Raw genomic sequence first — 15,338 nt, forward strand, 5'->3', positions numbered from 1 at the left:
GAAGACCAAGCCAACTACAACATTCCCTGGATTAGCCAAAGCCTAATCCAGATCAAGGCCCTAACTAGCTTCAATTCTCTGAAGGCTGAGAGAAATGAGGAAGCTGCAGAAGGAAAGTTTGAAGCTAGCAGAGGTTGGTTCATAAGGTTTAAGAAAAGGAGCTGTCTCCATAACATAAAAGTGCAAGGTGAAGCAGGAAGTGCTGATGGAGAAACTGCAGTAAGTTATCTCGAAGATCTAGCTCAGATCATTGATGAAGGTGACTATACTAAACAATGTATTTTCAATGTAGACAGAACAGTCTTATTTTGGAAAGAGATGCCATCTAGGACTTTCATAGGTAGAGAGGAGATGTCAATGTCTGCCTTCAATGATACCACCTCAAAGGACAGGCTAACTCTCTTACTAGGGGCTAATGGAGCTGATGACTTTAAGTTGAAGCCGATGCTCATTTACTATACCAAAAAACTTAAGACCTTTAAGAATAATTCTAAATCTACTCTGCTTATGCTCTACAAATGGAACAACAAAGCCTGGATAACATCACATCTGGTTATAACATGGTTTACTGAATATTTTAAGCCCACTGTTGAGACCTGCTGCTCAGAAAAAAAGATTTCTTTCAAAGTATTACTGCTTATTGACAATATACTTCAGTGACAATGGTCACTGAAGAGCTCTGATGGAGATGTACAGGGAGATTAATGCTGTTTTCATGCCTGATAACACAATGTTCATTTTGCAGTAGCCCATGGATTAAGGAGTAATTTTGATTTTCAAGTATTTCTTATTATTTAAGAAATACAATTCATGAGGCTGTAGCTGCCATAGATCATAATTCCTCTGATGGATCTGGGCAGAATAAATTGGAAACTTTCTGGAAAGTATTCACCATTCTAGATGCCATTAGGAAAATTTGTGATCCATGGGAGGAGGTCAGAATATCAACATTAACAGGAGTTTGGAGGAAGTTGATTCCAGCCCACAGTAAAGATTGTGTTCAGCTGCTTAGGTCTTTAATGAATGTTCCATATACTAGAGATACAAGTTCAAAAATTCAAACTGCAAGTTTTCCTTTACTAGAGATGCAAATTGAAAAATCAAAATTTCCTTAAGGTTTTACATTCAATTTATTCTATTTGTAAATTTTGTATTTTTAAGTAAAAAATAAAAACCATAACTCTTTGGGCCTTTGAAAATCATTTGATCAACTCGAATGGAAGACTAAATCCCTTTTACTTAACAATTAGCCCTACTTAGAAACATCTTTAAATACATTCCCTTAAACATTTAAATTGCATCTATAAATTTCGTTTATTTAATTTTTAAAATTTATTACTATTTTTATTGAGGTAAAATACACATAACATAAAATTTACCATCTTAATCATTTTTAAGTGTATAGTCCAGTTAAGTTAAATATATATATATAATGTTATGCATCCATTACCACCATCTATCTCTGTAATTCTTTTCCTTTTGTAAAATGGAAACTCTCTACCAATTAAACAACAACTCAAACAACAACCCCTCTTTTCACCTTTCCTCCAGTCCCTGACAACCACCATTCTCCTTTGTGCCATTATGATTTTGACTATTCTAAGTACTTTATATAAGTGGAATTATGCATTATTTTTCTTTCTGTGACTGACTTCTTTCACTTAGCATTCTGTTTTCAAGGTTCATCCCTGTCGTAGCATTGGACAAGATTTCCTTTCTTTAGAATGCTGAATAGATTCCATTATATGTATATATTGCATTTTGTTATCCACTCATCCCTCAATGGGTACTTGGGTTGCATCCATGTTTTAACTATTGTGAATAATTTTGCTATGAACATGGGGGTGGTCCAGATATCTCTTCGAGTCCCTGCTTTCAGTTTTCTTCAGGTATATCTAGAAGTGGAATTGCTGGATCATATGGTAATTCTATTTTTAAGTTTTTGAGGAGTTGCCATACTGTTTTCCACAGTAGCTGTACCATTTTTCTTGCCTACCAACAGTGCACAAGGGTTCCAGTTTCTCCACATAATTGCCAACGTTTGTTAATTTCTGGTTTTTGGTTTTTTTTTTTTTTTTTTGATAGTAGCCATCCTAATGGGTGTGAGTTGGTATCTCATTGTAGTTTTGATTTGCATTTCTCTAATGATTAGTGATACTGAGTATCTTTTCATGTGCTTACTGGCCATTTGGATATGTTCTTCGCAGAAATCTCTACTCAAGTCCTTTGTCCATTTTTGAATCTAGTTGTTTGTTTTTTTGTTGTTGAGATTTAGGAGTTCTCTACATACTCTGGATATCAATCCCTTATCAGATATATGCTTTATAAATATTTTCTCCCATTCTGTGGATTGTCTTTCCTCTGTTGACAGTGTCTTCTGATGCACACATTTTAAAAATTTCATTGTCAATTTTTCTGTTTTTTCTTTTGTGCTTTTGTCTTTGATGTCATACACTTGGTATACTTGATTTTTAAAAAGTAGTTAATATATCTGACTAGGAAGGCTTCAACCCAAATTTTCCCCAGTACTCTATTGGGGCTTCAGTAGTCATCAAATATGTGCCAACCATTGCTAGCCATTGGGGATATAGCTCTGAACAAAACAGAACAATGAGCAACAATGAATAAGACAGAAAATATCCCTCATCCTCATGGAGTTTACATGCTTCTAACTCTAAATTCATTCAACTGTAGCAAAGCTAATAAACCAAAGTTTTAAATGAAGAGGATTTCAAGTCAAAATTTGATACCTTTCAATTTAAGATTACAAGTCTAAAATCAATTATACATTTGAATTAGAGTCACAAAGCAAATCTGTCTAATTGGTGTCTCTAATCTGTCTGATATGAAAATACCAAATATACACATTTTAAAAGCCTGATTAAAGAATACTAATGCTATAAAATCGATTTGCTTTATCATTTAATTCTAAGTTTCCTAATATTGAATACTGGCTTACAAAACTGAGCTTGCTTGATGGACAACTCATGACCCAGATACATGATTGTCTGAGGTAGGTTTAGAGATCTGAAACTGGGCCCAGGGACATAGGGGTTGTATATGACCAGAGTGACTCTTTCCATCATAACACAGATGGACAGACTGAGTCTGATTTTAATAGCGGCTATAGTAACAGGGAACTCCGTTTTCTTCGGATTGGACTGGTTTCATAATACGCTGTTTGCTAGATTTAAGCCTTCCCTTCATAGCACTATTCAGCATTGTCCCCAATTTGGATGGATAAATTACTTCACCACCCATACCTACTTTGCCATCTGATTCGACTCAGCTAACTCAGCCTATGTACCACCTGATTCTTCTACATCAGGCTAGTTGGCCACGAACACTGGATCATTCACCCCTCTGCAAGGTCTGCATTTGGAGATGGCTGAGTGGAGCTATAGTTCTTCTCCCCAAATGTCCATCAACTCACCTCCCTTCTTTCATATGAACAATTAATATTTTCTCAGTTTAATCAAGTGCGATTCAAACTTACTTCTAGAAAATTCTTAGTCAATCTCTCCCTTCAAACAGATTCCCTCTTCTTCTGTATAGAAATTCTAAAAATATCATTGCTTCTTTGATCCAAACTCTTCAGCGGTTCACACTGCACTTGGGATAGAATATAAAACCTTTACCATGGCCTGCAAGTCCCAGCATGATCTGGCTCTGCATCCTTCCGTGACCTCATCACAAAGCTCCCTCTTATTGTGCTCCAATTTCAGCCACAGTGGCCTTTTTCCACTTCCTCCAACAGAAGTCAAGATCCCTTCTACCCCAGGGCCTTTGCACAGACTGTTCCCCCTTTCTGTAACACCATCTCCCCCACTCTTTGCTTGAGTGGCTCCTCATGCTATAGGTCTTAGCTCAACCGTCATTTCTTAGAGAGATTATTGTTCTTCATAGAACTTAGCACAATTTCTGCATTTATTTGCCTACTGTTTATCTTCCGTACTAGACGGTTTGCTGCGGGGTCATGTGTGGTGTTCTGTTTGCCTAGCACCCATCCCAGGGCTTGCATATTCTAGACAGTCAGTCATTGTTTGCTGAATGAATGACTATCACAGTTGCCACAGCAGTCACCATTAGCTTTAAGTCATAGCTATTATAATCATTCATATAACCACCTTTGGCTCTTGGGAGGTACTGAGTAATTGTTGAATTGAGATATCTAAATGTCAGTTCTCCTACATTCATTAATACAATTTGTTATTACCTTTATGGTCCTTTACACCAGCGGTCCCCAGCCTTTTTCACACTGGGGACCAGTTTCGTGGAAGACAGTTGTTCCTTGGACCTGGGTGGGGGTGGGGTTGGAGGGCAGAAGGTTTTGGGATGATTTGAGTGCATTACATTTACTGTGCACTTTATTTCTTTTTTTATTACATTGTAATGTATAATGAAATAAATATACACTCACCATAGTGTGGAATCAGTGGGACCCCTGAGCTTGTTTTCCTGCAACTAGACAGTCCCATCTGGAGGTGATGGGAGACAGTGACAGATCATCAGGCATTAGATTCTCGTAAGGAGCACGCAACCCAGATCCCTCCAAGCATGGTTCACAATAGGGTTCGCACTCCTATGAGAATCGAATGCGGCCACTGATCTGACAGGAGGCTGAGCTCAGGAGGTAATGCCAGCAAGCAGTGGAGAGCTGTTGTAAATACAGATGAAGCTTCACCACCCACTTCCTGCTGTGCTGCCTGGTTCCTAACGGGCCACGGACTAGAAGCTGCATGGGGTCCGTAAATATCCGTGGGGTACGTAAATATCCAAGCAGTTCATGGCCTGGGAATTGGGGATCCCTGCTTTATACAGCTAGCTTTCTATAACTGCTAAAGCTGTAATCTTTCTGTTCTTAGCAGTTCTCTTACAGGAAAGAAGACATTGAACTAAAAGTGCCTTTTGGGGGACTATCCTTTCCTAATTAAAAAAAAACAAAAACCACAGAACATTAGTGAATTGGTTGACAGTTAGTAATACATTTTGGTTATGTAAATATAAATTCCATAGGCTACTTAGTGATTATTTATTTATTTATGTACCCTGGGTATCCCAAGAGGTAGAACAGTGGCCACAGGTTATAGAGGGGGGTCTTGAGATCTGAATGAGGGGAGCTCTAATTCTAGATTTTATAATGCCTGTGGCTTAACGCCATCCTGCTCTGCCTGGTTCTTGAAGATCCTTGCTACCCCCCTCAAATAATTCAAGCCTTGGAATAGCACAGATTGTGTTAGAACTTCCTGAATCCTAACCAGCTAGAATCCACTGGCTTGTTTTTGCGATATCAGCCTGTTAAAAGCATATCCCCATAAAGATTTAATATCCCTGTCTCTGCATCTTGGCACCAGTGAATATGAAACAACAGCATAAATATGATTTTAAACGTGGCATTGTCACAGATGAAAAAATACACCAACATGTCAAATAAAATGCAGCGCTGAAAAAGGAAATCGGGCTTATTTTTGTCGTTGTTTACTGTACCAAAGCATTTTTGGAAACCCAAATCGAGGAGATAACCGTTTTTGAATGAACGGCAGTGCAAAGCGTGGTCGGGGTTAGTAGCAACGTGGCTGGGCGCCTTTAACTCGGCGTGACCTCCGGGTCCCGGGCCCGCGTCCCAGGCCCAGCGCCCCGGCCCGGGCAGCGCATTGGCCCCTCCTTCCCTCGCGCGTCGCGCGCATTGTTGTCCTTTAGCGATTGGTTGTTGGACCAGAAACAGCTGTGCAGAGCCGTGCCATCTAAAGAGCTGTGGACCTGAATGCAGTGTAGCTGGCTGGCGGTGACTTACACGGGGACTCCAGAGGGAGAGAGGAAGCGCTGCAGGCCACTTGCATTGCGTCTTCCAGGCTGCGTGGACCCGGCGCCCCGGCGTGTGCGGTTGTCGGGGAGCTCGCCGTGGCGCCCCCTCCCTCTGGCTTTAGCTTCCTTTGGGGTTGGCGCAGGTGGGCCAGGCGGGGCACCGCAGATCTCCCCGTTCCCACGAAGGCTGGCTCGCTGTCTCTCTTCGAGGGGGAGGGACCATCCTAAAAATATGTAAATATCCAAGCGCTGGCTCCAGGCTGGGGCAGCTGCCAAGGTCCCCGCGCCGCCGCCGGGTGTTTTACATGAAAATGAGAAGCCTGATGGGAACCGCGCTCTAACTTAAGGCAGCCTGGTGATTAGCATGAGACTGGGCGGCTGTCCTGCTTCCTGCCCTTCAATAGCCGTTCCGCGCGCTCGCGCCGGAGCAGCGCTGCCACCGCGCGGGGGTAGATCGCAGGCTCGGCGTCCTTGGCAGCCATGGCTCCGGCGCCGCCTCGGCCAGTAAGTAGAAGCATGCATGTTTAGGGGGCACATGCGTGTCGGCGCACCCACCCAGCCACCCACCCGCGCGCACGCACAGCTCCCGGAGCCTCGGCAAGGGGAAGATTGACGAGGCGCTGCAGTCGCGGGGACGACGCGGGCTCTTCCTGGATTCCCCAGGAGCCCGCCCGCCGCAGCTGCTGTCTACGGAGCCTGCTCGGATCCTGTGCACACGCGCCCCCGGCTCGAGCCTCTGTGATGAAGACTGCCTCCCGGGGACTGCAGCGGAGGCAGAGCCAGCCAGCGCCGGGGACTGCTGGCCGTGCGGCTGATAGGCCGGCGGGGACACGACTCGGACACTGTCATCCCCACGCCTCGCGCTGAGCTGCCCGGCGCGGAGGGTCTGCCGCCGCCCCTCCGGCCTCCCGCACGCCCGATCCCGGGTCAGCCCCGGAGGCCTCGGCTGCCTCATTTGTTTGGGTCTTTTGTGCCGTGGCTCCCAGTTGGCCAAGCACTCCTGCGCTGAATCGGGCCATTGTCTGCGCTCCCATTGCCTTCACGCTGCAAGTCTCGGCGCCCCCACCCCGCCCGCCCCCTCCCCGCCTCCTCCCGGCCGGGGAGCCTCCTAACGTGCCTTTCCCCCCAGGAATCTGGAAGCTATAAGCCGGGCGGATTGCAAATGAAGTGTAATGCATTGTGGGACGTGTGTAAAATCGGAGCCTTCGCCGTGGGGGTGTCGGGGGGCGTGGGGAGGGCCGGACCCGCCGCTGGCGGTGTAGACGCCGACGAGGAGGGGCTGGGAAAATGTGCGCAGAGTCCGCCCGGGTCGTGCCCGCCGTAGACGGATGAAGGAGCGCGCTGCGCCCCGGCGCTGAGGCCCCGAGGATCGGGGCGGCAGGTCGCCCTCCCCACCATGAAGAAGACCCGGAGCACAACCTTGCGGCGAGCCTGGCCTAGCTCGGATTTCTCGGACCGGGCCTCGGACCGCATGAGGTCCCGCAGCGAGAAGGACTACCGCCTGCACAAGCGCTTCCCCGCGGCCTTCGCGCCCCAGGCTTCGCGGGGCTACATGACATCAGGTTGGTTGGTGACCGCGTTTCTGCCCCCGGGCCGGGGCCGCGGGACGTGCTCGGTACGCCGCGGCCCGGGTGCTTGGAGGAGAGGACGGGCAGTGATGGATGCGATAAGTTATGGGGAAAGCAGGAAAAAATTAGCTCCCATCCACCATTTTGTACCTCCGCAAGATCCACAGCAGGCCCTCTCAATATGGGGTTGGAGAGCTATTAGTTAGGTAAAACGAGGGAGGGGGTACGAGCCGGGCGTTTTGGCTGTGGGGAGATGAATGACTGCAAGCCCCGGCGCTGCAGCCTCCTTGAGCTTTGTGGAGGATCCTGCGCCCAGGGTTGCCTGCAGTGCCAGGCTTGCTGGCTCCTGCATTGTGGCCGGTTATCTGAGTGGGTATTTCCAGCAGCCCCCTGTTCTCCAAAAGGAACAGGTTCCATGCGCAGCTCTGGATGGGCTGAGTCAGGGGAGAGTCCTGCAGACATCCCAGGCTCCTCTGATTTGCACGCAGAGAACTGTGTTGGAGCTCACTGAACGCGTTCTGTGGGGGTAATGGTGTGGATGCGGATTGAATGCTCACATGATTCTGTGTGGATTTAACATATGTTGCTTTGAATTAGGCTGTGTGGAAAGAATGGAGGCTGTATCATGTAGTTGCATGTCAGACAGGAAGGACAAACAAAACGGTAAATGGAAAGGGAAGGCTTCAAAAAAGATTTCCGCTTAAAATGCCGTGCTGTGAAAAGCCTTCCTGAAGGAGCCAGTTCTTTTTTTGGAAATACAACGGAATGGCTTTGGTTTGATTTGGGAACCCAGGGATGAAATTCTTGAGGGAAATGCTGAAGGAGGAAAAGCCTGGAAACCTTCCGTTGCCTTCTCCTTACTTCTCCTTAACCACTTGGATGTAATGATGTGTAAGGCATCGGCTCTTATTTATTTTTCATTCAGAGAAAAATTTTGATTTTCTTCTAAGCACACTGTAATGGAAGAACCGAGATTTTATTTTAAACCACATACTGTACCAAATCACTCTGAGCTCTGTCTTAACTGGGAAGATCATTTTAAGCTTGTGGTTGGTACTTAGAGTCTAGCTTTACTCTCTTTCTCCTAAAACAGCAAGTCCTTTTTAACTGGGGTCAGCATCTCATGCTTCAAAAATGCCTTGCGACCGCATTTCCACGAACATAAAGCCTAAATAAAAGAACCATCTTTTTTATTGCAAAGTCAGGCGACATAAGGATGTTGTACTATTTTGGCAATAAGGCTCCCTTGATTTTCCCTTTCATGAAAAGCCAAATTCGTAAAGAAAGTGACAACAACAGTTTATACTTCAGTCATTTAAGTCGCTGCTGTGGTTGCTACACTCTTCAGACTTGTGGCAGTAAATTTTGAAACACACCTAAATCCAAACCTAACCTCAAAACACATATGTACATAAACCCATGTCTGCACTAAGTGTTCAGATAATCCTGGGTTTCATGTACTTAGGGTTTGAATGTCTTCATTCCACACTTCACAGTTCCCCTTTCTTATGCCTCCTAAGGAACCGGTCCTGACACCAACTGTGAAGCTATAGGAGGGCTGGTGGCCATCATTTCATCAACAAACCTGCAACACTCTGTTTCATGATTCAGGCACATTTCCAGGCAGCCAGTTTTTTTTTTTTTTTTTTTTTTTTTTAATCTATCTTGGCATTACCTCATTATCACATTTGCATTCTTTGCAAAAGAACTTGTCTGCTGTTGCAGGTGCTGTGAGGCATTTTTGAGGGCTTGAGGAAGAAGCTTTTAATTGTACTTGATTCCCTTATTTTATTTCTTGATCTACAAATGGTAAGATGGTCCTATGGTGATAATGAAGGATAACCTGTTTCAGGTTGGCGGTTTTCTGTTCAGATTCAATGTTCGGTTACTGCTGAGAAACCTGAAGACCAAAAGATGGGAGAAAAGTGCTGTCATTCATTCAGCATTTTTATGGAGTGCCCCCAAAGAGCGAAGTGCCTTGCTGGATTCTTATGGGGTTATAGGGTTGGATATAACATGGTTCTTGCCCAGGGAGGGAGGCTTATCATTTATTCTTTATTTTAAATGTTAGCTAATACATGGAATAAGAAGCAGGTGTTGCTGCTATGGAAGGAAATAGTAAACATGAAGACAAACACCTACAATGAAGATTGGGAGAGTAGGTGGAGTCTTTCTCATGTGCAACTCTTTTGGGGGTTAGGTTGGGAAGGATGTGTATCTTCATCTGTTTCCTTTACAAATATGGCTCCTTTCAAAATGTGAGTATTGATAGAAATAGATGATATACTGAAACACTTGGAAATGATTTATAAGACATTCTCGTCCTTGTAGGAAATGTAAAAGAGATCCGCTTTTATCAAGTTAGTGACTTTGGATACAAACAGAGCCTTTGTCACATAAAATATTGAGTAGAAAATGAAACCACTTAGAAATACATGAGGCCTTTCATATTTCTTCTTTCTGTTTGTCTAGCCATTTGGTTTAATTACTACTGGTATCCTTATACCTGATTTTTAGTAAAAAGGGTTTTTGTTGTGGGGAAAATTACTCGGGTTCAAAGGACAAGATAAGCCTTTCAGAGATGTACTAAATGACTTAAAATAACTTCAGTTAAGAGACTGCTTTTAGACCCCCTCCCTCAACAAATATTCTGAAAATTATGGGAAACAGTCACTTAGTTTTAAACTTCAGCACATGAGAGAGCCTTGGGAATTTCAAGAAATAGATATTAATAATTTTCCTTTTGGTCTAACATCGCGTATCACACAGTAGGTGCTTCAAGCAAAATTGTAGGCTTCTATAATAGCTTTCTAATGAGACAGCACCATTTCAAACAATCTTTTCTCCATGAATAAGTAATTACCAGTGTGAAATGTGATTTATAGCAATAGGCTTGACATTTAGCCTTGGCCTTTCTGATACCTTCAGGATAAACTACACTTAAGCTCAAGAGGTTAGAGCGGGCACCTATAAACTAGTGAGGTCTTGCAAAAGGACAGTTAGAGAATGCTGAAACTTTAAGTCTCGAAGACTATGCCTTATGTGACTGTTTAGGCTCCCAACTCATGCTACCAAATCTGAAGAAATCCTAAGAATTCATGAGCTTCCTAGCAACCAGTAAGTTCACAGGCCATGAGATGACTTCATTGTTCATCTTGAATATTAATTTCCCAGTGGTGGTTTCTGGGCAGAAAGGGGAAGATCTTGCCTTTTGTTCAAATTAAGATGAATAATAAAAAGTGCATGGCATTATCTTAAGAAGAAAAGGGATTGGACCAAATGGATGTGGGATCATTCTTGGGCATTTTCTAAAACTAGAAGTTACGATATTAATGAACTAGAGATAAAAGTAAAACTCCCCACAAAGAAGCCAATCTGTATAACGAACGCTTAGTACTTTATATATGAAAACATGCTCATTTTTCTCTGTGAAATGATTTTCAAGGCCCCAAACCTTTTGTTGATGAAGTTGTGAGAGCTTTCTCTGTTAGAATTATGTGAACTGTAATCTCGTCACACGAATGGTGCTGCTAACTTTTAATTTCCTTCACTCTCCCCTCCCCAAGCCCTGGGGATGGGCGCCTCTTTATATTCCATATATAATGCCACCAAAGTTTTGGGGGACATCCTTATTGATCAAGCATGGAAAGTAATTTTTTCATTATACAGGTACTACAGCACATAATCCTTAAAAGCTTTGTTTCTGAATGAGAAAGCGAAGTCCTGGCCCATTTGAGTTTGATGCTTATCATTTTGAAAACATCTTTAAGGAGTAAAGCGTGCATTTTTAATACTATGGTTTTAAAGGCTTTGAAAAGAAAGATAAAACAAAAGCCCTCAACTGACATTGCAAGAAATTTGAAAGCAGTTTTGTCTGCTGGGGAAGAATGGCCAGCTCATCACCTTGATTAGTTTATTAGTTTTCATTTTATAGAAACTAATTCTGGGGCACATTTGACTGTGTGTTCCAGTTCCTTGTGTTCTGTTATTTTAAGAGACATGAGGGTTTTCTGGGAGTGGAGGATGGACACTGGAGGTTCTAATCTGGGCCTGCCACAAACCAGCTGTGTCCCTGGTGAGTAATATGACCTCCCTCCATCTGTAATGAGTCCTCCACTTCCATGCTGCCATTACAGAATTGGGCTCTGCAGTGGCTCTGTCATGAGCAAATGCAAGACTTCTGATGAACACTTACACATAAATTGTTAGACAAAACCTTTGCCCTCTTCTACTTTTTGGAGTCAGGTGCCTCTCATATGTGGGAATAGTGCTTATTTTGCAATACAGTCCTATTCCTTATCATCCTGAAATGTTACATTAAATGTATGCATTTTAGGACTCGCCCTGATGACCAGAGTAATGAAGGGGGAAGAAATAAATGAAGACCTGGCAAGTTATAATCCTATGCAAGTTTTAATGAACAGCGTCCTGTCACATCCCTTTCCCTCTTTGCAGAGATCCATTTTCAGCCTAGCTGCTCCAACTGTGTTTTAATCTGAAATTACCTATGTTGACTCATTTCATCAGGCGAGTGGAAGTGAGGAATATTACACTTGATGGTGAATGACTTTATTCTTTATTTCCCAGGAGAACATGAGTGAGCTTACAAAAGGTCACCTCTCTTGGTATTTCAATATCTTTTACATTCTTTCCAATGTTTTTATTTGAAAAAAAGGAATATGAGTATATTGTATAAAAACCTTAGCACTTCTGCACCTCCAGAGCAATTCTGGCCTCAAATTCCCTACACCCCGGAGACTTAGGACAATTCAGACAATGGTATACTCTTTGGTACACGATTGCTTAGGCTGAATGCAGGTTATAACTAAAAGCAAAATCTGCTTGGACCCTTGCCAGTGGGTACTATGCTAACTTTTGAATTTAGGACATGTTTTTATAAATCAGTGATAGAGTCTGTGATGCCTAATCTATAAGGTATAAAGTAGAGGTTCTTCTAGTTTGTGAGAGTATAGATATAGTCTACTCCAAATTGACCTTATCCACAGTAACACAAGAAAGAAAGGACATGGGTAATTTTTTAAGAAGGGAGTAAACTTTTCCTGAAGTAGGAAAAGGCTAGTCTTCTTTAACATCAGAATGCGTGTGCAACCAGTCAATTAGAAGATTCTATTTGTTCCTCCCACTTAAATATTTCTAAAACCTGTCTCTTCCTCTTCATCTCTGTTGCTGAACCCTTCTTCTGTTCTATTACACTATCTACCAAACAGACCTCTCTTCTGGTTCCATCCATCCTCCTTATGTCCCCAGAGGGCTTTGATGGTTTTGTTTTGGTTTTGTTATTTTAAAATCTCCCCTAAAGCAAAATCACTCATGTTGCTTCCCTTCCCAGTGTTCCCATCCATCACGCCTGTGGATGAAATCGTAGACCAGGGCACATCACAGTATAACCTCCCTTACTTTCTCCACCTCTTCTTCTCTTTACCCCCTGTTCACCTCACCCCGTGCTCTGGGCTCTGGGAGCTCTTTACCTGCAGCAGTGCCTGTCACCTTGTGTACCTGTTGTAGTTTATGTGACTTTGCCCAGAATGCGTTCTCCATCCTTACAGGTCTGATAGAATCCTCTTTAGCCTTCCAGAACCAGCTCCTATGCCCCCTTCTCTTGCATCGTCTCTCAGATCCTTTCCAGAGTGATTCGCTCCCATGACGTTTGTTTTGTACTTGTGTTACAGCAACACGGTCACATTGTGCCACATCATGAGTTTACAACCCATGTGTGTCTCCGGTCTAGATGGTGAAATCCTCACTGATAATACCTGCCTTATTCACATCTCTATTTTGCCAGCAACCACAGAGCTTGGCATGTATCAGGCACACAGTAAATGTGTATGGGATGAGTGACTAAAACATGACTTCTTGGAAAGTTGAATGAAGTCTCGAAATCCTAATGTGAGTCACCTTTTTGTAACTGCAGAAGTTACAAGTGTGTATTCTAAGATCCTACTTTTGAAAAGATCTCCCATTGTGATTGGTGGACAGGACCAACAAACTATGAGTGGATGATTAGAAAGTACTAAATAATAGGATACAATCAAGAGTCAAGTTGGGGTGGTTGATGTGGTTGCTACAAGTAGAACTGAAGTTCCGAGAACAGAAGGACGTTGCTTAGAAAAGGCTGCCTGGAGGGGGGACTTACTTGGGTCTTGAAGATGTGGGTCAATTTGAAGAGATGGAGAAGGAGAAGGATTTGGGGAAGGTTGAGGAAGCGGTACAAACCAAGGCATGAAGCTGGAAATGAAAATGGGTGTGTGAAATTTGTCTTACTGTAACTCTGGGATGTAACTAGAAATAATGTGTGGGATCTTGAAATTTGGGCGGATTCAAGGTTTATGGGGGAGGTAACACATTTGTGATTTGGGGAGAGAAATGATGGAGCCTTTTTAAAGAGGTGTCAGATAGTGGCTTGCAGGATAGATGCATGTTGTGAACGTCTAGAGCCTGGGAGACCAGAGGGGAGGTGTTTGGGGGTTGATGTGATGATCAAGCAGTAAGACGACGGCCATAGAACAGTGTGTCCTGGGCCGGGCATGGTGGTTGGTGCCTATAATCCCAGCACTTTGGGAGGGCGAGGCGGGAGGATCACAGGGTCAAGAGTTCGAGACCAGCCTGGCCAACACGGTGAAACCCCGTCTCTACTAAGAATACAAAAGTTAGCTGGGTGTGGTGGCAAGTGCCTGTAATCCCAGCTACTCGGGAGGCTGAGGCAGGAGAATCTCTTGGACCCTGGAGGTGGAGGTTGCAGTGAGCCGAGATCGTGTCACTGCACTCCAGCCTGGGTGACAGAGCGAGACTTTGTCTGGAGTGCAGGGGCGGAGGGGTTGAGAACAAAACAAACAAAAAAACTGTGTGTCCCAGCACTGCTAGGTATTATTAGCACACCACCCTCAAGATTTTAAAAATATGTCCACGTACCACCTATACTGTTACCTAACCTATTTAATACTTCTCTTTAACTTGATCTGTTTTTGTATTTAAGTGAATTAAAGAAAAAATTTTGCATTTCCTATGAAATTATGGGTTTCTCTCTATAATTATATATTTTTTCTAATCCCTATTAAAATGGACATTTAATTATTTCAGTAAAAAATATTCAACTAAGTACTACCCAGAATGAACCCATGTACCTGAGTGGTACTCACACCATATAGTGGAAAACCTGAGCAGGCCAAGGGAGGAGGGATGGGACAAGGTGGAAAGCGTTATGAAGAGGAAAGGGAGAATCTGGGAGAACAAAGGAACTGGCTGTTCTTTGTAAGTGGTTGGGTTTAAGAGGTGGAAGAAAATAAAAGTGAACATGGCGAAACGCCGTCTCTACAAAAGATACAAAAATTAGCCACGCTTGATGGCATGTGCCTGTAGTCCCAGCTACTCTGGACGCTGAGTGGGAGGATCACCTCAGCCTGGGGAGGTTGAGGCCGCAGTGAGTCGAGATTGTGCCACTGCACTCCAGCCTGCTTGACAGAAGGAGACCTTGTCTCAAAAATAAAAATAAAAATAAAAAAGGTGCAACTGATTCTGTTGTTGTTGGAAGAATGCAGTAAGTGACCAGGAACCTGCAGAAAGTGAGTGGAGAATGAGTTCCGTTTTGGGCTAATGGTTTGGTATTCCAACCACAGAGGGCTTTCAGGTGTACAGGTAAACAATAAAGGCATATAGGTTGGAGGTCATTTGTGCAGCAGCGTTTGTTGTGAACACGAGAATAGCTTGGCTTTCTGTGCTTTCTGTTCCCCTTCTTGGAGGGAGCAGGTGACTGATTTTTATTTCCAGCAGAAGGAGGTCCACTTGGATTCCATGAACTCAGAGCCCTCCTTGGGTTTCTGAAACCTGGAAACTCGAGGTTAGGATTGCTTGGAGATTGTCCGCTTTCTTGTTCCTGAAAGTAAAGTGCACTTTAATTCTTGGATTTGTTTTATTAGTGTTCTCATTTATTCAGAAGCCATTGCATTG

General features: G+C 43.6%; 1 protein-coding gene across 5 annotated transcripts in view; it reads left to right on the forward strand.

Moving 5' to 3' along the window:
• STOX2 (storkhead box 2) overlaps window positions 1–15,338 on the forward strand; it is a 171,514-nt gene that overhangs the window by 47,744 nt on the left and 108,432 nt on the right. For 2 of the 5 annotated variants that reach the window (XM_054485286.2, XM_063664325.1), the window contains exon 1: window positions 5,738–7,367. The exons of 2 other annotated variants lie outside the window; for them this stretch is intronic. In XM_054485286.2, the coding sequence (XP_054341261.1) occupies window positions 7,202–7,367 (166 nt within the window). In that variant the 5' untranslated portion in view covers window positions 5,738–7,201. Of the gene's footprint in view, window positions 1–5,693; window positions 7,368–15,338 lie in introns of those variants that run through there. One more of the 5 variants, XM_054485283.2, reaches the window with a different exon arrangement.

Source organism: Pongo pygmaeus, chromosome 3 (genome assembly GCF_028885625.2).
Source record: "Pongo pygmaeus isolate AG05252 chromosome 3, NHGRI_mPonPyg2-v2.0_pri, whole genome shotgun sequence".
NCBI classification, from domain to species: domain Eukaryota; kingdom Metazoa; phylum Chordata; class Mammalia; order Primates; family Hominidae; genus Pongo; species Pongo pygmaeus.